Below are 23,390 nucleotides of genomic sequence, written 5' to 3' on the forward strand. Positions count from 1 at the left end.
TTCTGAAAAATAAAATCTTTTTTAAAAAAACCTTTGTAGATAAGATAGTGATGTCTATTTGCATTTGCAAGATGATGGGTACCTTGAAAGTATTTGCTGCTGGGGAAAGAGCACTGACATTGGGGACAGAGAACCTGGGTTCAGATCCTCCCTCTGGCTTTTACCACCTATGTGATCCTAGACCCACTGCCCTAGGCCTCAGTTTCCTTATCTGGAAAATGGGAGAGCTGGAGTAGCTGGCCTATGAGATTCCTTAGAGCTCTAGACTGATGTTCTCATGATTTAATTCCTATCTATTGCATGTATTACCTAAGTGACCTTGGACAAATCAGACTCCCTGGGCCTCAGTTTCCAAATCTGTAAAATTCAGGGATTGGACTAAATGACCTGAGGTCTCTTCCAGTTCAGGGTCAATGATCTGTTGATCCTTCCAGGGCCTTAGTTTCCTCATCTATAAAAATGGGGGGTTGGAATAGAGCATCTGAAGTCCCTTCTTGCTCTGATTTATGTCCCATATAATTTATGGGCAAATTCTCCAACCTCCCCAAGCCTTAGCTTGCCCATATGTGATGAGAGGGCTGGGCTGGGTGTCTTCCATGTGAGGGCCCTTCCAGCTCCAGGCCCAGGATCATTTCCTCTGATTCTTTCCCTCAGGTGACCTGGTATCCAGAGCGATGCATCATCTGCAGCCCCTCCACGCTAAACAGCATGGCAATGGTACACCCATGCACCAGAAGCAGGGGGCATTGTACTGGGAGCCTGAGGCGCTGTACACCCTCTGCTATTTCATGCACTGCCCCCAGATGGAGTGGGAAAACCCCAACGTGGAACCATCCAAAGTCACCCTCCAGATCGAAAGGTAAGCATTGCCTTTTTTGTGTGTTTTGGCGGAGGTGGGGGTGATGGGATCATGTTCATTGGCCATCATGGCCCTGTCCTGTGCAGGTATGAGCCCCCGGCGATGGTATCTAGCACAAATGGATGTAATGTGAGTGTACTGGGAATGTATATATGTGAGTATGTGCATCAGTGTGAGTGTGTGTGTCTGTGAATGAATGTGAGTATATGTGTGAATAGGTGTGTCTGTGAGTGAATGTGAGTATATGTGGGAATGTGCGTGTACATGAGTGTGTATGTGTTAATGGCAATGTGTATGTGAGTATGTGTGAACAGGAGTGTGTAAATGTGTATGTAAGTGTATTATGAATGGGAGTGTGTGTAAGTGGGAGTGTGTAAATGTATATGTGAGTGTGTGTGTAAGTGTATTATGAATAGGAGTGTGTGTGAATGGGAGTGTGTAAATGCGTATGTGAGAGTGTGTATTTAAGTGTATTATGAATAAGTGTGTACATGTGTATGTAAGTATGTTATGAATGGGTGTATGTGTAAATGGAAGTGTGTAAATGTGTATGTGAGTGTGTGTGAATGTGCATGTATGAATGGGAGTGTGTAAGTGTGAGTGTGTGAGTGTACATGTGGACGTATGTATGTGAGTGTGTGTATGAGCGTCTCCTCCTCCTCCTCCTCCTCCTCCTCCTCCTCCACTTCTTTGTCTTTTTTCTCCTCCTCAGACAAAGACTACTGACCTTGCTCAAGGGTGGGAGGGGCAGGTAAGGTGACGTGTGTATAAACATGTGTATAAACATGTATGTGAGTATGTGTATATGAGAGTATGTGTGTGTGTGTGTGTGTGTGAGAGGAGAGTGTGTGAGAGTGTGAGTGTGAGTGTGAACAAGCCTTGGCAGCTGCACCCTTGTGTTAGCCAGTTCTGTTTTTTGTCGAAGGCCTTCATGCACTTTGCAGGAGCTGAGTGTGCGGGTGAGATTTCACTCGTTAAAGCTTTTCCAGACCTTTGGCTTCCATGGCTGAAGCTTCTCTGTGCTTGTGATTCCTCTCAGGCTACTGTGTTTTCTTTTCATATTTGGAAATGCACACAGCCCTTGAAAAAAACTATAAAAACATTGTGATCTGGTTCTCTGTTGAGACGCTAATGCCAAATGCAAACCTGTTCTTTGTGCTGTAGACACGCTGGGGCCGCTCGCCCTGTGGGGCTTCCTTCCTGCCCAGGGCTCTTTGGCCATGTCAGTGGGTCCCAGTTGTTTTCTATCCTCAGCTCCCAATTAGCCACTGAAAAACTTGACGGCGAATCATCCCCAGGATCTGTGAGCCAGATGATGCTGGTTTGATCCATTCATTCAGCCATTTAACCAGCATTTGTTAAGACCCTGCCATGCGCACGCGCGTGTTTGTGTGTGTGTGTGTGTGTGTGTGTGTGGTATCTGGGGGACATGGTGAACAGAGCCCTAGACCAGGAGTCAGAAGGCCCTGGGTTCCAATCCTCAGGCCTCACTGCATGTCGGACCCTGGCCAAGTGACTTAATCTCTATCTGCCTCAGCTTCTTCATCTGTAAAATGGGATAATAGTAGCACCTACCTCCCAGCATTGTTGCGAGGACCAAATGAGATAATGTTTGTTAACACTGTGTGCCGTTGCTATTACAGCAGAAAGTGTATTAGCTTTGGAGCCTGAGGTCCTGGGTTCAAGTCCCTGCCTATGTGACCTTGATCCAGTAGATCTCCATTTCCTTATCCATAAGATGAGGGAATGGCAGTAGAGAGCCTCTTCAGTCCCCTCCACCTGAGTGGGCTACAGAGGAAAGAACCCTAGAGTGAGAGGATTGGGTTCAAATCACTCCTCTGGTGTTTTCTGCTTATGTGACTTTAGACAAGTTGTTTCCTCTAGGGCTCAGCTTCCTCATCTATAAAGTGAAGGGTTTATGCCACATGGCCTCTCGGGTCCCTACCAACTCTAGACCTGGGATTCCAAAGGCCTGACCCGATGGAATCTAAATTCTGCTGGGGAGGAGAGACCCGGACCACAGGCATCTAGATAAGGAAGCAAAGATATGCAAAATGACATGGACAACAACCTTGGGGGGGGGGGGAGTAGTGAGGAGGGGGCGGAATACCCCAAAGCAATTGCAGAAGGAGAGAGCTGGCCTCTGAGCCCGGAAGATGCTGGGTTAGAGTCCTGCCTGGACACAAGCTGGCCATGTAGCTAAACCTGCCATAACCTCCCAGGTGACTCCCCAACACCATGAAGGTGCAGAACGAGGGCCCATCATCTCTGACATACCAATGAACTTAGAGATCTGGGATCCCCCTCAATAAAAATGCAAATTAAATAACCCTGAGGTAGGCCCCCAACCATCAGGGGAAAATTCAGGCCTGAACAGAAAGGGGTGCGGGAAGGCAAGCACGTTAATTCACAATTCCATTCTCTGGGATAATTTGAACATATACAAGAAAAGTGATTTAATTTGTCATACCCTCCAACCCAGCCATCTCAAGGCTGGTTTTAACCCCTACAGAGGTTGCCGACAGCAAAAAGAAAGAAGTCTCAGGTTCAAAAATGCCTTGTGTGAGGGAGAGAGCCCTAGATCTGGAGTTCAAGGGCCAGGGTTCGGTCCTGTCCCCATCCATTCTGCCAAGTCACTTAATCACTCCATGCTTCACTTTCCTCCTCTGCAAAATGAAGAGGTTGGACCAGATGACCCCAAAGGGCTCTTTCAGCTGCAATGTTCTAGCCCCTAGCTCCCCACCTACAAAGAGGGCAGGGGCTGTCTCCCAACCCTGCCCCAGGACCAACCTTGATCCTCAGAGTCACATGTGGGCTCCTTGTCGGGATTTTATTCAGAAATAAATATCTTTAAGAAAAGTTGGAAACCTTGGGAGAAACAAAGTATGGGAACAGTCTCGAAAACTGCTTTGTTTGTAAAAGCATTTGTTTTCTATCATGGAAAATGCCTTGGAATATGAGGCTCTCCATGAAACTATATCAACATTGGTAAAGGTAGATAGATAGATAGATAGATAGATAGATAGATAGATAGATAGATAGATAGATAGATAGATGGATAGGTAGATAGTTGGATAGATAGATAGATAGATAGATAGATAGATAGATAGATAGATAGATAGATAGATGATAGATGATAGACAGATGAATACATGGATGGATGGATAGATAGATAGATAGATAGATAGATGGATGGATGAATGGGTGGATAGTTGGATAGATAGATAGATAGATAGATAGATAGATAGATAGATAGATGATAGATAGATAGATGAAAGATGAATACATGGATGGATAGATAGATAGATGGATAGATGGATGGATGGATGGGTGGATAGATGGATGGATAGGTAGATAGCTGGGTAGATAGACAGACAGACAGACAGACAGACAGACAGATAGATAGATAGATAGATAGATAGATAGATAGATAGATAGACAGATAGATAGATAGATGGATGGGTCTATGGAAGGAAGGAAATAGATATGGTTGGTTGTCATCCTTCATTCTTGAAGAGGAACAAAATGACATCAACTATGCTAGAGTTAATTATCAGTGTGTCCAACTGTGGCTGATCAGACTACTAGGAGCTCGGAATGTTCTACTACAGGTCAGGCACAAATAGTCCATATATAGAGAGAGAGAGATCAGATGGATTGATGGATGGATAGATAGATAGACAGGCAGACATATACATGGACAGATAACAGGCAGATGGATGGATTGATGGATGGATGGCTGGATGGATGGATGGAGACAGACAGACAAGTGTATGCATAGGCAGACAACACTGTGCCAGGCTCTGGGAAAATATAAAGACAAAATTGAAACAATTCCTACCCTTGAGGAACTTATAGTTTAAAGGAAGAGACAACATATAAAACAATGTAAAATAAAGTTTATTCAGTCATTTTCAGTTGCGTCCAACTCTTTTTGACCCCATTTGGGCTTTTCTTGGCAAAGATACTGGAGGGGTTTGCCATTTCCTTCTCCAGCTCATTTTACAAGTGGGGAAACTGAGGCAAACAGGGTGAAGTGACTTGCCCAAGGCCACACAGCTAGTAAATGTCTGAAGCTGGGTTTGAACTCAGGTCTTCCTGACTCCAGACCCAGTGCCACCTAGCTACCCCCTTAAAATAAAGTATAGGCAGAGTATTTCGGGAGAAGAGACAGCAGCACCTTCAGAGATCAAAAGAAGCTTACTGTCTGAAGCACTTAAGCTGAGCTTTGAAAGAAACTAGGAATTCTTAGAGGCAGAGAGGAGGCCATCATTTATTAGGTGCTTCCTATGCCCATTTTACAGATAATAGCTAGTATTTATATAGCTCTTACCATGTTCTAAACACTTTACAAATATTACCTTATTTGATTCTCATAATAATTCGGGGAGGTAGGTTCTATTTTTATCGCCATTTTTTATATTTGAGGAAACTGAGGCAAACAGAGGTTAAGTGACTTGCCCAGCGTCTGTGGCGGTGTCTTCCTGACTTTGATCCCAGTACACTATCCATTGTACCACCCAGCTGCCAGATAAAGAAGGCAGCAGGTTGTGGTAGAAAGAATGCTGAACCCAAAGTGAAGAGGGACCTGTGTTTGAATCCTGGCTTTGATATGAGTTGTGTGATCCTGGACAAGTCACCAGCCTCTGTTTCCTCATCTGTAAAATGGAGCCAATTATGCAATAGAAGCCTACCTACATGGGGCTGTTGTAAAGAATGGCCTCTCTCACCCATGAGGAACTGGAAGGAAATGATATTATTTTTATACATTTAAACAGAAAGGTGAAGTAACTCACCCAGTCTCCACCCATCAAGAGGTAGTGTGGCCTACTCGACAGAGTGCTGAACCTAGGGTACTTTAGAAAGCCCTAGATTCAAATCCTGTCTCTGACATCAACTTGAGCAAGTCCCACTTCTCTGGATCTCAGTACTTCCGTCTGCCAAATGAAGGGAGTGAGGCCAGATGCCTCCAAGTTCTACATCTAGGATTCTACGGATAAAGAGCCTTAGCCTGGACTCAACCCCAAGTCACCTGATTTCCAGCTCAGAGTCTTTTCCTCTGGACAATCTGAGAAAGACCCGAAAGGCAGGAAAATAAAACTGCATTGTTTTCAGAGGGCTTGGGGCAGCTACAAACCCAAGGCAAAAAGCAAAGGAATGTAATGAGCATCCCTTGGTTGTTCTAACACATAACATTGATGGCCAATTAGTGCCAAGTTGGCAAGAAGGGAAGATAAGGCAAAATTTGACAGGTGCGTGCCCAGTAGCACATAATCACAGAAAATCCTTCTGCATTTGCCAGTGGGAGAGCTTTTAAAGACCTTCTGTCCTTGCAGGATGCAACCTGTGGCTTCCGGACTCAGTTGCCCAGGACTTCACCACAGGGGTGTGGTAGAGGCTTGTTTCTGACCACAGGTGGTAGCTGGCCTTCCTTCTAATGTTCAGACCTACTCTCAATGGTTACAAATGTTGTTCGCCTTCATATCACTCTTAGTTTCTTTTCTGAATCCTGCTGAAGCATTTGATTCAATCCAGTTCAGCAAGAATTTAGTAACACCTACTATGTGCCAGGTACTTTGCACTGGGGACACAAAGACAAAAACAGAACAGTCCCTGCCCTCAAGGAGCTTCCACTCTATGGGGACTCATAGAATCATAGACTTAGAGTTAGAAGGGACCTTAAATCCATCAGCAAGTACTTATTAAGCACCTACTATGTGCCAGGCACTGTGCTAGTCACAAGGCAAAACCGAAAAAGTCCCTGCCCTCATGGAGCTTACATTCGACTAGGAGAATTCAACGTATCCCCAAAGTAAGCTGTGTTTATTTCCTGTAAGCAAACTGGGGTCAGGGGCTATTTGGCTACCACATTGATTTGCTTTCCAGAAAGGTGCCCCACAAAGGGCACTGAATGAGAGGGGATGCATGTTGCATCCACCCCATGTTGGAGACAAGCGGAGCTGAGCTGTGGGATAAGGTCCACCTGGGCACTCTCAGGGGAACTATTTGCAAAGGCTGGTGTTTGTCTCTTCCTTCACCCTAACTGGCCAGAAGGAAAGAGGCCCCTGCATTACTGTCCCAGGCCACCCCACAGTCAACACTCTCATGACACCTTCAGAGCCCTCTACTTGACTGAACCAGACAGCTTGACTCCTAGCAAAGTTACTTCACCAAGTCAAGACACGGAGAACAGACCAAAGCCAACAGCATCACTCATTCCTTAAAAATAAATAAATAAATAAAATTACATGGCATTTACTTTCCCTTGTTCCTCAGGGCCCATAAATCCACTATATATGTATATATATTTTTGCTGACAGCTAAATACCTTTCACTGTGGAATTTTCTTAAAGGTCTGGGGTGTGCGGAATCCAGACTTGCTGAGCTGTGCAAAGAAATGGGCTCCAAGCAGGGAAAGAGACGCTGCGGATGAGTCCTCCTGGGGCTTTCCTTTTCCTCATTTCCTCATTAACTTCAGTCTTACTGGCTGGCATCACGTACTGCTGGAGAAGCACTCCCCCATCCCATTTAGTTGTCTCTCCTCCTCCTCTTCATTCTCTCTCTCCCCCAACCCCTGCCTTGCTTCTTCTCTTTATTCTCTCCCTCCCTCTCTTTTTTCTCCCCTCTCCCTCTTCCTCTCTTTTACTTTCTCATCTCTCTCTGGGCTGTTATTCTCTCTCTCTCCCTCTCCCCCTCTCTTCTCTCTCTTCCCCTCTTCAATCTCTCTCTCTCTCTCTCTCTCTCTCTCTCTCTCTCTCTCTCTCTCTCTCTCTCTCTGTCTCTCTCTCTCTTTCTCTCTCTCTCTTTTTCTCTCTCTCTGTCTCTCTCTCCCTCCCTTCCTCTCTCCCTCCCTCTCTCTTCTCCTTTCCTTTCTCTCCTCTCTCTCTCTCCCCTTTTCTCTCTCTCCTTCTCCCCCTCTCTTCTCTCTCTTCCCCTCTCCTCCCTCCTTCCTTCCCTCTTTCTCTCTCTCTGTCTCTCTCTCTCCTTCCCTTCCTCTCCTTCTCTCCTGTCTTCTTTCTCTCCTCTCTTCTTCTCCCCTTCTCTCTCTTCCTCTCTACCCCTTTCTCTTTCTCTCCCTCACTGTTTTTCTCCCCCTCTCCTCTCTCTCTCCCTCTCCTCTCACTGAACCTTCCTGGCCTCAGTTTCTTCGTCTGTAAATTGATGGGGCTGGACCAGATGGCTTCCAAGGTCCCTCCTACCCCTAGATCTAAGAACCTAAGTTGCTTCAGCAGACCAGGCCTGGAGACACTTCTAAGTTCATTAATGGTCCTGAAAAAAACTACACAGGGTTTCCAGGCATTTCTAACTTGCCTTGTAATCATAATGCGATCCAGTAACAGCACCTGACATCTGCGTTGGTCTCGAGTCTAGAAAGTGTTTCCACGTATATCACCTCATCTGATCTTCCCAACAAGCCTTCTGAAGTTGAGAGGTCTGATGTTCATTTTCCAAACAATAACTGTAAAGTCTAGTGCAAGAACAGATGGGGGAGAGAAGAGGAGATAGGAGATAGAACATGAGTACCAGAAGAAAGGGGCAGTCTAGGGAGAGTCTAGCACCCAGCCTCCTGAGGGTCACAGTACAAGGGGGATGGGACCAGGAAAAGGGCAAGCACAGAAACGGGACCCCAGGGAAGTAGTTAAGGAGATGGGTCAGGAAGGGTCTCAAATCAAAGCCCAGGAATTGAAGGAGCCATGGGGAGGAATTACGCTCTGCCAGGGAAGGAGAAAGCCCCCAGCCCTGCCCCAGGAAGATTTCTGGCTGAGTCATAGTACTCTGGTGGTATCATTGCTGTCCAATTCAAATGGAAACAGGCTTTGCTAAACCATACATAAAGAACCCTGTAGGAATGTATTGACTTAGAAAACCGCATATTGGCATTTTCTGTGTTTTACTGTATTTTTATTTGGTTAAATATTTCCCAATTATGTTATAATCTGCTTCTGGCCACACATTGTGTGTCTGATATCTCAGCTTTAGAACAAAGCCCCATTCATGGTGGGAGAAGGGATGTTGAGGGTACACTCATGGTTAGGAAAGGGCAGGGAAGGCCCCTGAGACAAGACATAGAGGTGGTATTGGTCATCCAAGGGAGAAAGTATGGATCCCCCTGCCCCACCAGGAAGTATGCTCCCCATTCTGGGACAAAGTCAAAGAGAAGTCAGCTTGGAAAAAGCAATGGGCCTTGTAGTCAAGATTGTTGTTCAGTCATTTTCAGTCATGTCTGACTTTCTGTGACCTCATTTGGGGTTTTCTTAGCAAAGATACTAAAGTGGTTTGCCATTTCCTTCTCCAGCTCATTTGCAGATGAGAAAACTGAGGCAAACAGGGTGAAGTGACTTGCCCAAGGTCACACAGCTAGTAAGAGTCGGAGGCTGGATTTGAACTCAGAAAAATGCATCTTCCTCAGTTTAGGCCTGGCACGCTAGCCTCTAAGGCACCCCCAGCTGCCCTTTGGAGTCAAAGACTTGGGTTCAGATCCTATCTCTGACACTAGCTGTGTGACCCTTGGCAAGTCATTTAACTGTTACTTCATGCCTTGGTTTTCTCATTCAAAAAATGAGGGAGCTGGACTCTGAGGCCCCTTCCAGCTCTAAATCTATAGCTCTGTTCATCCTATGACTGAGAAACCCTAAGTGATTCACCCAAGGTCCCCCTGCTGGTGTGTGGCAAGGCCAGCGTCAACACCAGCTTTCTGACTTTGAGTCCAATGCCATGAACCACACTGCCCGGCTCCCTTCCTGTCCTAGTTCTGGTGAAGGAGGATGCCTTCCTCATAACAGCGGCTCAAATTCCTATAGCACTGGGAGGTTTACTGAGCCCTGAGCTTGGCCTTGAAAGGGTCCAGCCTAAAGCCTTCTCAGAAGCCACCTGTTTGACAAGCCCTTTCACCTTTCCCTCCCCAAGGCCACAGGGCCTGAGACAACACAAGATATCAGACACAGGCAGAGTGGAAGGGGGTGTTCAGAGAAACAGAAGCTAGCAGCAGCTCCCTCTGAGTTCAGGCTGCTTTTAACCACCCAGCCCAGCTGCCAAGTTTCCACTCTTTAAAAATCCTTTCAGAAATAATGATATTGGCAGCTGCCAACAGACCCCTGGGTTTCACAGACCATGGAAAACAGCCCAGGCAGTAAATTTGCTAACCCGGCTGCTAGACAGGGTCTCCAGGCCGACTTGATGACTTCCAGGATCTAACTTATCAAGGTTGATTTAAAACACACTCACTATTGCTCCTGGTCACCTTCTGGTGAGGGGGCATTCTGTCCCCTGAAGTGGCCTGAGGACAAAGGATTAGACTGGTTGGCCCCAGAGGGCAGAACCAAGGTGGGGGGGTGGTAGAAGCTGAAAAAGAGCTTGATGTAGGCTGGAGGTCTGGACAAACTTCCAAATAATGGTCCAGAGTTATCCAGAAGTGGCCAAGGCAGCCTGGCAGTGGACTGGCTTCCCTCTCACCTCCCTCTTCAAGCAGAAACTGTGTTATAGGAGGAATTCCCTTTATGGGTGTGTTGGACTGGATGCTGATGAGGTCCTTTCCACTTCTGTTTCTGTATTCTGTGATTGCCTTCCAACTCTGACATTCCCTGTTCGAGGGCCCCTCTCAAGCTCTGACATTCCCTTGCTCTAAGGTCCCTCCCAGCTCTGACATTCCCTTGTTTTAAGGTCCCTCCCAGCTCTGACATTCCCTTGTTCTAAGGCCCCTCCCAGCTCTGACAGTCCCTTGTTCTAAGGCCCCTCCCAGCTCTGTCATTCCCTGTTCTAACCTACCTCCCAGCTCTGACATTCCCTATTCTAAGGCCCCTCCCAGCTCTGGCATTCCCTATTCTAAGGCTCCTCCCAGTTGTAACATCCCCTGTTCTAAGTGGTCCCCTGACCACCAGTCCAATGTTCTTCTCACTGAACCACACTGCCTCTCCTAACGCAGGGCCATTATCTCCATTTTTATTAAAATTGTGACTTCTTTCAGAGTCAGAATTCTTTAGAGTCATGAATCAAGGTTTAGGTAACATGTGATGGAAGGAACAGTGGTCTGGAAGCAAGGACATCTGGGCCCTGACGCCTGACTCTGCCAGATCACATTAGCAGAACTCTGGCAGCTAGGGGGTGTCACAGTGCACGGAGCGCAGGATTCAGGAAGGCTTGAGTTCAAATCCACCCTCAGATTCTTACTAGCTGTATAGCCCTGGACAAGTCACTTAACCTCTGTCTTCCTCAGTTTCCTCAGCTGTAGGATGGGGGTATTTATAGCCCCTGCCTCTCATGGCTATTATGAGGCTCAAGTGACACAACAATTGTAGAGCCCTTAGCATAGCACCTGGCTCACGGTAGGTGCTAGGTGTTACTTACTGTAATTAATTCACTTTGCAATCCTTAGAGTGCTGTATAAATACTAGCCAGCATTACTTTGGCTCTCCTTAAGGAAGCAGTATTTCCACATTTACGTTCCTCTTTGGCGACCGAAAGTCCAGACTCAGAGACAGAATGGACGAGTCCTTTTCAAAATGAGCCTCGGTCTTCTCATCTGTAAAATGGGGTGGGGAGGGGAGCTGAGCTCAATGATGCAGGCACAACTCACTCTTCAATAGCACGTGGAGCTTTACGAAGTGCTTGCCTAGCAGTCATATAATGGATCCAATCCATGCCCATTTTCCTAGTTCAGTGATTTTTTAAATGGACCTAACGACTCTCCATTCAACAAATCAAGTACCACAGACAGCTATTGAGTAACCGCCGTGTGCAGAGCACACTCCCAGGCACGGGGGTGATAAGCTTATATAAGGCACTGTCCACACCTGGGACAGACTTCCTGCAGACACAGGATTTGGGCTGAGTCTTGAAGGAAGCTGGGCAATCCAGGAGGCAGCAGGGAAGAGGGAGAGAATTCCAAGCATGCGGGATAGGCAGGGAGAATACCCTCAGAGTGTGGTTCAGTAACAAAGCCAATATGTGTCAAAGACTGGACTTGAACCCAGATCCCGCAGGTCGCCTCTCTTTCCACCATGCCACAACAGCTCTCAGTAATTCAAGTGTTATTGTGCCCACTTGACAGATTAGCAAACTGAGGCACCGAGGCTTTAAGGAACTTGCCCAGGGTCCTGCATCAAGTCTCGTAAGAGTCTTCCTGGCCATCTCTCTATCCACCAATGGTTCTCAGGCTAATAACACAGGTACCATTATCCCCATTTTATAGGTTAGGAAACTGAGGCATGAAGAAGTTTTCGACTTGCCCAGGATCACACAGCTAGTAAGTGTCAGGGGTTGGATTTCAATAAACCCGAGTTTTTTCAATGTGCCATCAACACAAATACCATGATTTCTGAAAACTGGATGGAAAGCTGCATTGTCCTTTGGACAGTGGTTTGAGGATAGACCTACAATGAAACTGGAGTTGCAGGGTGGGGTGGGGAGTGGAGATTAGATGACCCTGGAAGCCTCCTCCAGTCCTTTGTTTTTCTCATGTGCCTATCTATGGTGATCTTTTTGGAAGGAGAAGCATGTGCCTACCCCCCTTCCCTCTTTAAGCATCTCTCCCCCCACCGTAGCTATTTTTCTGGAGATCTCTGCCCTCTCTTTTCTATGACTGTGGTTAAAATCAGAGTTCCCTGGCAGCCGCTGACTCTCTTGCTTCTAACGTCCCATACATAATTTATGTCCTGGAATTACAGTCTCCTGAGACCCATCCATGTATCATTGTCATGCCCTCCTTTCAATCTGGTTACTTCGAAGAGGCAGAGTTCACCTTACTCCTAGTCATTTTAATTATCTTCCTTTTAAATTTTCAAGTTCCTGCCCCCAATCAGCAGACAATGGAACTCTAGACTTGGGCACCAGGAGACCTGGGTTCAAATTCCAGCCCAAAGACATGCCCCCCAGTAGAATATAAATATATTGGAGACTGTGACTGTTTTTGTCCCTGTATGCCTGACACACAGCAGGTGTTTAATAAATGCTCATTGATTGGTTGACTGAAACAGGAGCACTGGAGGATGTCTGTTCGGGGAGATTGTAGATTAGACTCCTATTCAGTTCTGGACTGGCCTGCATCAGTGGTTCTTAACTGGAGGTCAGCAGACCCCCTACTATCTACCTTCAATCAATTTCCCACGGGTAGATTTCAGGTTTCTGATTTTAGACGGGAAAATGTCTTTACTTTCACTAATATTGAACTAAAATGTAGCATTTTCTTCGTTTAACAACATAATTCTGAGAAGGGCTCTGTAAGTCTCAACAGACTGGTGATTATCCCTAAAGAGATGCATGGCACAAAAAGGGGTTTCGATGGTCCCTAAGATCCCATCCAACCGTCTGTGTGCAACCGTAAAAACCTACATAAATATGCATCAGAGGATCAAAAAGCCATAAGTTTAGAGCTGGACCGGGTGTTGGAGGTCACCTAGTCCATTCACCTCATTTTACAGATGAGGAAATGGAAGCCCTAAAGACTTGCCCAAGGCCACACATGCATGTCCAAAGACCATAGATTTAGAGAGGGAAGGGCCCTAAGGGGCCATCTAGTTCACCCCCCCCATTAGGGGTAATGACTTGCCCAGAGTCCCCCCTCCTTTTTAGTGGTAGAGCAGAGATCCAAGCCCTGCTCCTCTGAGTCCACCAAGGTTAGTTGCTCTCCCCTTTCCTGGCTGCCTTTCTTCTTTGCCCTCCATGCCCACTCTACCCCCTCAACCCTCCAAGGAACCTCTTCAAGCATCATTGACAGTAGAGTCGATGACCACCATTTTCACGTGCCCTTACTCTTTTGGATGCTGACATTACCAGAAATTACCACTCAGCAGTTACCAAGTCCTTGCAGCAGCTCTTGGCTTATGTAACCATTCTCCAGAGACTTTGATGTCCTCATTGTAAAGGAGGTCTCCATTTTCAGGGTTAAGGGACTCATCCTTTCCTCCAAAGTATCTCCAGTGCTCAACGGATACAAAAATGGTCCCGCCTCTTTTAGCCAGTGCTGGCCAACATGGTGCCTTAGATTGAGAAATGGATCTGGAGTTCCCAGGCTGGGAGGGACCTGAGAGTGCATCTAGTCCAGCCCCCTTATTTTACAGATGAGGAAACTGAGGCCCAGAGAGGTTAAGTTCCTTTCCCAGGGTCATATAGATAGTGTCAAAGGTGGAACTTGAACTTACGTCCTCTGACTCCAGATCCATCACTCTTTGAAGAGCCGATTTCCATTACCAACTTTGTCACTTACTATCTGTGTGACAGTGGGCAATATCCTTCCCCTCTCAAGGCCTCAATTTCTCCATCTGTAAAATGAGGGAGTTGGACTAGATGATCCCCAAAGTTTCTTCCATTCTAAGTCCTATGATCTGAGCTCCATCCCTGACTGTGTGCTTAGCACAATGCCTGGCACATAGTAGGTGCTTAATAAATGTTTATTGAATTGAATTATGAATTGACTCCTTTGAGCTTCAGTTTCCTTCTCTGTAAAATGAAGGGGTTAGAAGAGATAATCTTCCAGGTCTTTCTGGGGCTTAAATCTATGATTCTGTGACATAATCACCACAAGCCCTTCTTGGACTTTTTTGACAATCAATCCATGCAGTCAGTTTGGTCTTGTTTTGTTTTTTGGGGGGTGAAGATGCTGATGATCTTTGCACAGAGAGGACAGGTGATGGTGAGGCTAGGGTGATCAGAAGAGCTCAGGGTTTGAGGAATAGCTCGGACATTTACCAATACCTTGATAACTAGGTTGGAATCCAGTTTTGCCAATAACTCCCTGTGACCCTGGCCATATAGTCTGTTCTTTCTCTGTGCCTCAGTTTCTTCATCTGCAAAAATGAAAGAATTGGACTGGATAATCTCCAAAGCCCATATTAGCTCTAAATCCTATAATTCGAGCACTAGCCATTACTATGGAATCCGTTCTGAGTCTGTCTCCTTATCTGTAAAGTGGGGAAAATAATACTTCTGTGATCTGCCTGTTTCTAAGATGATTGTCAGGAAATCCCTTCAGAAACCTAGGAATTTGGAGAAGCAACACGGCACAGGAGAAAGTGTGCTGGATTTATAGTCAGAGAACTGGGTTGACGCCTGGGCTCTGTGACTCACTGGCTGTGTGACCTTTGGCAGACTCCTTAAAGAGGGGATTGGAACAGCTAACTCCAAGGGGCCCTTCCAGCTCTCAATCTCAGATCCAATGCTTGGAGTCTAGAAATGCACAGATTAAACCCCTAAATACTGATCTCTGGAACGTCTGCCCCACCCACCCCCACTCCCAGGATAAAGGGAAAGCAGGGAAATTTTACAGGCAAATGAACAAAACCAAACCTATTTTAATATCTTAAATGGCTCCAAAAAAGTAATAGGTATTTTGTGGCACATAATTTTATATTTAATATTATCACCGTGAGATATTATTATCTCAGAGGAACAATGCTAGGAGGAAAATGTGGTTGGCAACAAAGAGTGTAGGGTGGACAGGTTCAGATGAGCAAACATTTATTAGGGGCCAACTGTATGCAGAGCACTGGGAGAGGGGAAGTGGTCTAAGCCAACCCAGACAAGCCCCTCTGCTTTCTAGACATCTTCATAAAGTGATCCTCCAAGGCTTAGAGGAAGTATCCCACTCAGATGCTACCTCCCCCTTGAAGTTTTCCTTGATTTCCCCCTCAGAGTCCCTCTCCTCCCCCAGCCAGAGGCCATTGCTTTCTCCTCCAAAGTGTCATTGCAATTTATCCATCTCCTCTCTTCGCTCCTTATCACATTCTGTTTGCTATTCGAGCTATCCTGGCATATGACTTATTTCCTCTTTTGAGTTATTGGTCCTTAGGGTCAGAGACTGAATGTTTATCTTTGTATTTCTATCAAGACCGAGCGCAGAGAAGTTGCTCAGTAAATATTTGCTTCAATGATGGAAGAAACTAAGGAGTGATTGAAAGGGTAAACATGCATGAAGCTTCTGCAGTGGGCCAGGCACTGTGTTAAACTCGGGGGGTTACAGATAAAAAAGTGAGATGGTACCTGCCCTCAGGCCACCTATATTCTAATGGAGAGTGCAATTCATTTAAGTGGGTACAAGAGAAGGGATTTTGGTCTGGGGAGGCCGAGGGATTCTGATTCCTAGGCTTTATTGAAGGTTTTCCCCTTTTATGCTCCCCACACATTCCAGTCCAACTGGCCTGTCTTCTCTTCCTTGAACCTGGCACTCCATCTCCCACCTCCAGGCTTTTGCTCCATGTCTAGAATATAATTCCTCTTCACCTAGGCTTCTTTGGATCCCATTAAAGTTCAATTCATGGGTCACCTCCTAAGGGAAGTCTTTCCTGATCTCCTTAGTTATTAGGGCCCTCTCTCATCAAATTATACACACACACACACACACACATATATATAATGTGTGTCTGTGTGTATTATATATACACACATACACAAAAATACATACATACATACGCACACATATAAATACACAAACATTTGTGTGTATGTGTATACAGACATACATTTGCATATATAGATATAGACGTTTGTGTGTATATGTGTGTATAGCTATATATATATATATATATATATATATACACACACACACATATACATGTAACTATTTATTTCTGTTTACAGTAGAATGGCAAGTCATTGAAGTCAGGGAATGTCTTCTGTTCAGTTTTTGTGCCCTAAGCAGCTAGCACCATGCTTTTGTACTTTTTTTGTTAACCAGAACTGTAGTTATAGGACATAGGGGACTCCCAGTGTGGAAGCTCCCTCCACCAATCTAGATAAATCAAATCTTCAGTCATTTATAGTGCTAGGACTGCTGAGAAAGTAAATGACTTACCTAGTGTCATTCAGCCATTATGTGTGAGAGGTAGGATTTGAACCCAAGTTTTCTTGACACAAAGGCTTATTTCTTTTATTTACTACACTACATTGTTTGTGTGCCTTGCATGCAGTAGCTGCTTAGTAAATGCTTGTGAGACTAAATTAGAATTTAAGGGAGCAGTAGCAATCTGGAACCCCTGTCTGATGATCAATAGCTCGTCCTGTTTTGAGAGGTGTGTGTGTGTGTGTGTGTGTGTGTGTGTGTGTGTGTGCAAATGCACTCACACATCACTCAGCTGGAACTCAGTTCTCTGGCACCTAATTTGAGTAGGCAACGCATAGTGGAACTGCAGCTAGATTTGCTGTCCCAGGACCTGGGTTCCAATCCTAACATTTTACTAGCGGTGTAACCATGGGGAAGTCATTTGATCCTTTGAGGCTCAGTTTCCTCGTCAGTAAAATGAGACAATAATAGTCATACAATCTCAGAATTATTATGAAGAAAGCATTCTGTGAGCCTTAAAGCACTATAGAATGGGAGTTACTCATATTAACCTGTCCATAACAAAACAGAAACATGGTGAGAGAAAATGGAGAAAGACTTTTGAGCAACTGAAATAAATGTAATGACAATACAGTGGAAAATACAGTGGCACTGGAGCCGGAGGACCTGGGTTCAAATTTTACTTCTCACAATAACTACCAGTGTGACTTTGGACAAGTCATTTAAACTTTTTGGACCTCAGTTCCATTTCTGTAAACTGAGACGTTTGCCTAGGTGGTCTCTGAGGTCCCTTCTAGCTCTAAAACTATGATCCTATGAAGTATATGCACCAAAAACCACACACTATATATATATATATATAGTAGGACCTTCTCAGGCCCTCATACAGGCCTATTTACTCTTGTTTTAGATACACTTCTAACAGTTATCTGATTCTCAAGCCCTGAGAAGATTAGGAGCAACAAATTAGGACCATAAGATCCAGAGCAAAAGGGGTCACTTAGACTAACCAGCACCTGGGCAGGAATCTCCTCCATAATACCTAAGCTCCATTTGGAGACTTCTGATGAGTAGGAGCCAACTCCCTCCCTTCTCTCTCTCTCTTTCTCTCTCTCTCTTTCTCTCTCTCTCTGTCTCTCTCTCTTTCTCTCTCTCTCTCTCTCTCTCTCTCTCTCTCTCTCTCTCTCTCTCTTTCTCTCTCTCTCTCTATCTCTCTCTCTCTCCCTCTCTCTCTCTGTCTCTGTCTCTCTCTCTCCTGCCATGGTATCTTGTATCATAAGATCATAGATTTAGAACTAGAAGGAACCTAATCCAACCCACCTTACCCCCCCCCAAGGTGACACAGGTAGTGAATGGAAGACCACCCTGAGACAGCTCTATTCAATAAAAGACTAGATGGTGTTCTGCATCCTTTATTTAAGTAGATAAGAGAGTAGGCATTTTAGAAAGATTTGTGTTGATCCCATCAAACCCTGGAACATTGCAGAGCCTCCTGGATGAGATTTGTAACCCCTCAGAAAAGGTCGCCTGACTATCCAACTAGGGGAAACAAGTAGATTAAGAAAGCCTATTGTCCAGATTGTCATAAGCAGCTGGATGGGCTCAGCTGGCCAGGCACTGCAAGTGGACAGTGAAATGGACCCACAACTGAACAGAAGTACAAAAGGAAGCAGGGATTCTTTTGGGATATTGTAAAGTTCTTTCAATGACCCCAGATGTCCACCTGAAACAAAGGTCCTCTTTTAAGCAAAGTTAGATGTCAGTATAATACATTGCAGTATGAGAAAAAAAATTAAAAATGAGTACCACCCAGAGGGTAGTGGAAGGGGATATACCAGGCATGAACTGGCTGTAAGACCTTATAAACCAGGAATTACGATGTCAAAATGAAGGCTGTCTTCAAAGAAATGTCTGAGGAAAAATGCCTGGTCAAAGGGTGAGAACTCTGGGTACCATGGACAGCTCCGTTGCTGTAGCAATATCAAAAGAAAGTGAGGAAGCCTTGAAACACTAGCTCTGGAATCCGAGGACCTGAGTTCAAATCTCACCTCTGATACTTAACTACCAGTGTGTCCTTGAGCATATATTTCATGTTTCCCAATCTGGGTTTACAGCTCTGTAAATTGAAGGAGTTGGACTACATGGCCTCTGAGGTCCCTTCTGGTTCTAGAGCTATGATCCCCACCCCTACCCCCAGAAAACTACAGAAGGACATGAATTAGAGTCACCCAGAATGGGCTGCAATCTCCATCACAGGAGGGAACACCTGCATCAGTAGGGTCACAGCACCATTGACGTATGTGTATTTCCATCCAAAATGTTTACATATTTGGAAAAGACAGAGAGGGATGAGTGCTTGAGACACTCAACCCTCTGGAATGCAGAAAGCTATCAATCAAAGCTCATTACCAGAGGTTTCCAGATGGCCCAGGTAATGCTGTGGTCCTGCCCTGCTTGCGGTGAATTCCTCCATCCCTGAGCTCTATTTGCATGCAGATGTCACATAATTACAGTGGGTATTGCTATGGAAACCAGTGCTACACATTTTCTCCCATCAATTTATCCTCTTTTCTGCCACTACCTATTTCCCTGGAATTAGCGCACTGCTCAAACTGCTGTTGACCTTCTAATTCCCTCTCTCTAATCTGGAAAGGATCCAGAGAAAACAGCGAAAATAAGGAAATGTCTAGAAAACAGTGGCATGATTCAATTCATTCAATCCAGTAAATCTTTATTGCACATCTTGGACATCAAGTTAAAGCCCTCATTTTGTAAACTGAAGCTCCAGCTGGTTAAGTGACTTATCCTAGATCATGAAGATAGTAAAGACAGAGTTTCATAGTATAATGATTTAGAGCTAGAAAGGTCCTCAGAGGCCATCTAGTCTCCTTGTCTCATCTTATAGATGAAGAAACTGAGTCCCAGATAGGCCATAGGATCATAGACTCAAAGATGAATGAGTTTTAGAAGCCATCTCATTCAATCCCCTCATTTTGTGGAAGAAGAAACTGAGGCAAGGAGTGGATAAGTGACTTGCCCATGGTCACATAGTATGTATCAGAGGCTTGATTTGAACCTAGGTCTTCCTGTCTCTCTCCACTACCTTGGAAAGTGACTTTTGCCAGTTCACAGAGGATTTGAACCCAGATACTTGGACTCCAAATCTGCCACACTTGCTATGAAATCACCGCCCCATCTGGTTCAGAACCTGAAGGTGCACTAACTCAGCCACATCCCTACCTATGGCATTTATGACTAGCATAGCTAGGTGGCACCATAATGAATAGAGTGACAAGCCTGGAGTTGGGAAGACTCATTTTCCTAAGTTCAAATCTGGTCTCAGACATGTACTAGCTGTGTGACCCTGGGCAAGTCACTTCCCCTGTTTGCCTCAGTTTTCTCATCTGTAAAATGAGCTGGATAAGGAAATGGTGAAGCACTCCAGTATCTTTGCCAAGAAAACCCCAAATGGGGTCACAAAGAGTCAGACACACCTGAATAACTGAACAAAACAACATACCCAACCCTTGTGGTTTGCACTCATACATGAAAAGATACAAGAAAATCTATTCTTTCACTTTCTGACCACCCCAAACTGCCAATAGTGATTTGAGAGTTGGGACTGTACACAGGGAATCAGACCCATGCAGGACTGGCCTAGGACTGGAAGTTGATTCTGCTTGGCTCCACATTTATAGCACTGTTTTTGGTTTTTTTGGTTTGGGCTTTTTTTAGTTTCCAACATTCACTTTGATAAGAGTTTGAGTTCCAAATTATTCTCCCTTCTCCTCTTCTTTCCCTTCCCCGCTCCCCAAGACAACAAGCAATCTGATATAGGCTATACATGTACAATCATATTAAACATTATTTCCACATTAGTCATGTTATGAAAGAATCAGAACAAAAGGGAAAACCACAAGAAAGGAGAGAGAGAGAGAGAGAGAGAGAGAGAGAGAGAGAGAGAGAGAGAGAGAGAATAGTGTGCTTCAATCTACATTCAGACTCCATAGTTCTTTCTCTGGATAAGGATAGCATTTGGAATTGTCTTAGATCATTGTACTGCTGAGGAAAGCTGTCTGTCAAAGTTGGTCATGGCACAAGGTGGCAGTTACTATGCACAATGTTCTCCTGGTTCTGCTCACTTCACTCAGGATCAGTTCATGTAAATCTTTTCAGGTTTTTCTGAAATCTGCCTGCTCATCATTGTTTATAGCGCAATAGTATTCCATTCATATGCCACAGCTTGTTCATCCATTCCCAGCTGTTGGACATGCCCTCAATTTCCAGTTCTTTGACACCACAAAAAGAGCTGTATAGCCCTGTTTTATATTCCAAAAAGAGATGGATTTCTTTGGAGCCTTCATGAATTCACCAATCTAGAGCCCAATTTCAGCTACCTTCAAATGGACAGAACAGAGCAGATGAGTGGTATCAGACAAGTAGAAATGATCCCTGCCTGGGGCTTATCAACTTAGGAAACCACAAATACATTGTATTGATTTATTTTGTTAAACATTTCCCAATGACATTTATCTACTTAGGGAATTTTATGCCTCTGGGCCAGAGTAAAGATAAGGACAAAATATAAAAATACTAAATGTCATCAGGGCCATGGGACCACAATATCCCATTATGGAACCCTGAATTGTTTGGAAACCAGTCTGGGAAATACACTGGGAAAGTCGCTAAACAGTACGTACCCTTTAACTTAATGATACCAGTCTCGGACATCTAATCCAAGGTGTTCAAAGACTGAGGGAAAGGTCTTATATATCCTACAGTATTTATAGAAGCACTTTTTGTGGGGCAGCTAGGTGGTGCAGTGAATAGAGCACTGGCCCCGGAGTCAGGAGGACCTGAGTTCAAGTTTGACCCCAGACACTTGACTCACTTACTAGCTGTGTGACCTTGGGCAAGTCACTTAACCCCAATTGCCCTGCTTTCCCCACTACCCCCCTGCCAATGGATTTGTGAACACTAGGGGGCAGGGTTGATAGCTTTGCTCAACAGATTTGGCCTCCCGTAACCAATGTAGTGTGTGAAAAGAATACTCCATGTGGAGTCAGGATCAAAGTATCATAGATTGACAGCTGGGAAGGACATTGGAGTCCAACTCCCTCATTTTATAGATGAAACTGAAGCGGAGGGAGATAAAGTAACTTCCCTGGAGTCACACAGCTAGCAAGTGTCTTGAAGTAGAATTTGAACTCAGGTCTTCTGAGTCGAAGTCCAGTGCTTAGCTACTATGCCATGGTGGCAGGAGAGACTACCTATATTTGAGTCCCAACTTTATTACTTTACTAACTGCGTGACTTTGGAGAAGTTACTTAATCTCTCTGTACCTCAGCTTCTTAATCTGTAAAATAGGGAAATGTGTGATAGAAAATGCAGATGGGCCCTAGTCCATCAGCTGCCCTGGACATTAAATGGACTTTCTGAGTCAAGCTTATGGGATGACATGGACAAGAGTCACCCGAGAGTAGCTGGCACAGATGAGTTAAAATCTGTCCTTGGAGGGGACTCCCATTCTGAGGATATCACAGTCACTTGTGGAAGTTGGTAGGCTTAAGAGAGAACCTAGGAATTCATCAATCCAATCTCCTCATTTTACAGATGAAAAGCTGGGGTACGGGGGCTTGAAATTATTTGCCCAAGGTCACCCATGAAATAAGTCCCCAAATCAATGTTTGAACCCCATCCTTCTGACTCCTGAGCTGGCAGTCCTTGTTGTGCCCCATCCCATGCTGCCTGCTGCCTGTCCTGATTGACTTCATGGGGTGGGGGGGAAGGGGGGATTATGAAAGCACTGATTTGAAAACCTGAAAACAGTGGAGAGTATTCTCCTTCTCAGACACCCTCCAAGTTCCAGGCACCACTATGGTCCTCAGAAGAAAGGAGGAGAAACATGGAGCACTGTCCTCACAGGAAACTAGATGGAGGAGTAGGGAAAGGGAGGATGCCTTTTCTCTGTTTGTTCCCCATGCTTGGAATGATCCCCCCTCCTCACCTCCACTGTTTGGCACTTGGAATCTTGGCTCCAATTCCACCTTCTACAGGAGTCCTCTCCTGGTCCTCCCAGCAGCCCCCAACCTGCCTTGTATTCATTTTGTTAAAATAGGGTTAGAGACTGGACCGGAAATTTCAGTGGGAATGAACTCTCAAATTAGGAAAGTCCCTCTACCAAGGCAGATTTACCCCTTCTCTGCAACTTCTGGTCATAGAACATTGCCTGGGTCACTGAGGTTAAGTGATTTGCCCAGGGTCACAACAGCCAGCTATTTCTGAGGCAGAATGGTACAGGAGAGTGTCCAGCTGGAGGAAGACAAGTTAAAGTGGGGTTAAAAATCCCAATCAGATGGGATTAGCTATTCGATCCTGGTCGAGTGATGCCCTCTCGGCCTTAGATTCCTCATCTGTAAAGGGCAGGAGTTAGACTCCATCACCTCTAAAGTCCCTCTAAACTCTAAAGCTATGATCCTATAATCAGCCGAGGTCTTCCTGCTTCAAGCCAGAATGTATATCTATGATATCTCTCATTCTGTATACAGTTCACACATACTTAGACATTTATTTGCTGTCTTCTGTCATTAGAATGTAAGCTCTTTGAGGGGAGGGGTGATTGCATTTTGTCTTAGCACAAACCTGGTTACAGTAGGTGCTTAGTAAATGCTTGTTGATTCATCAGTTGGTCGACTGTATGATAGACAGTCTTCCTCGATTCTGTAGCTAAAAGAATCTCCTCACTTTTATCATACCTGC

At 45.1% G+C, this 23,390-nt stretch overlaps 1 protein-coding gene across 1 annotated transcript in view; it reads left to right on the forward strand.

The window, feature by feature from the left end:
• Positions 1–23,390, forward strand: part of BTBD11 (BTB domain containing 11) — a 365,146-nt gene that overhangs the window by 272,935 nt on the left and 68,821 nt on the right. The window contains 3 exon segments of the mRNA XM_036760805.1: positions 655–859; positions 946–964; positions 1,785–1,818. Coding sequence (XP_036616700.1) covers positions 655–859; positions 946–964; positions 1,785–1,818 — 258 coding nt within the window.

The sequence above is a fragment of the Trichosurus vulpecula genome, chromosome 5 (assembly GCF_011100635.1).
Source record: "Trichosurus vulpecula isolate mTriVul1 chromosome 5, mTriVul1.pri, whole genome shotgun sequence".
Lineage (NCBI taxonomy): Eukaryota > Metazoa > Chordata > Mammalia > Diprotodontia > Phalangeridae > Trichosurus > Trichosurus vulpecula.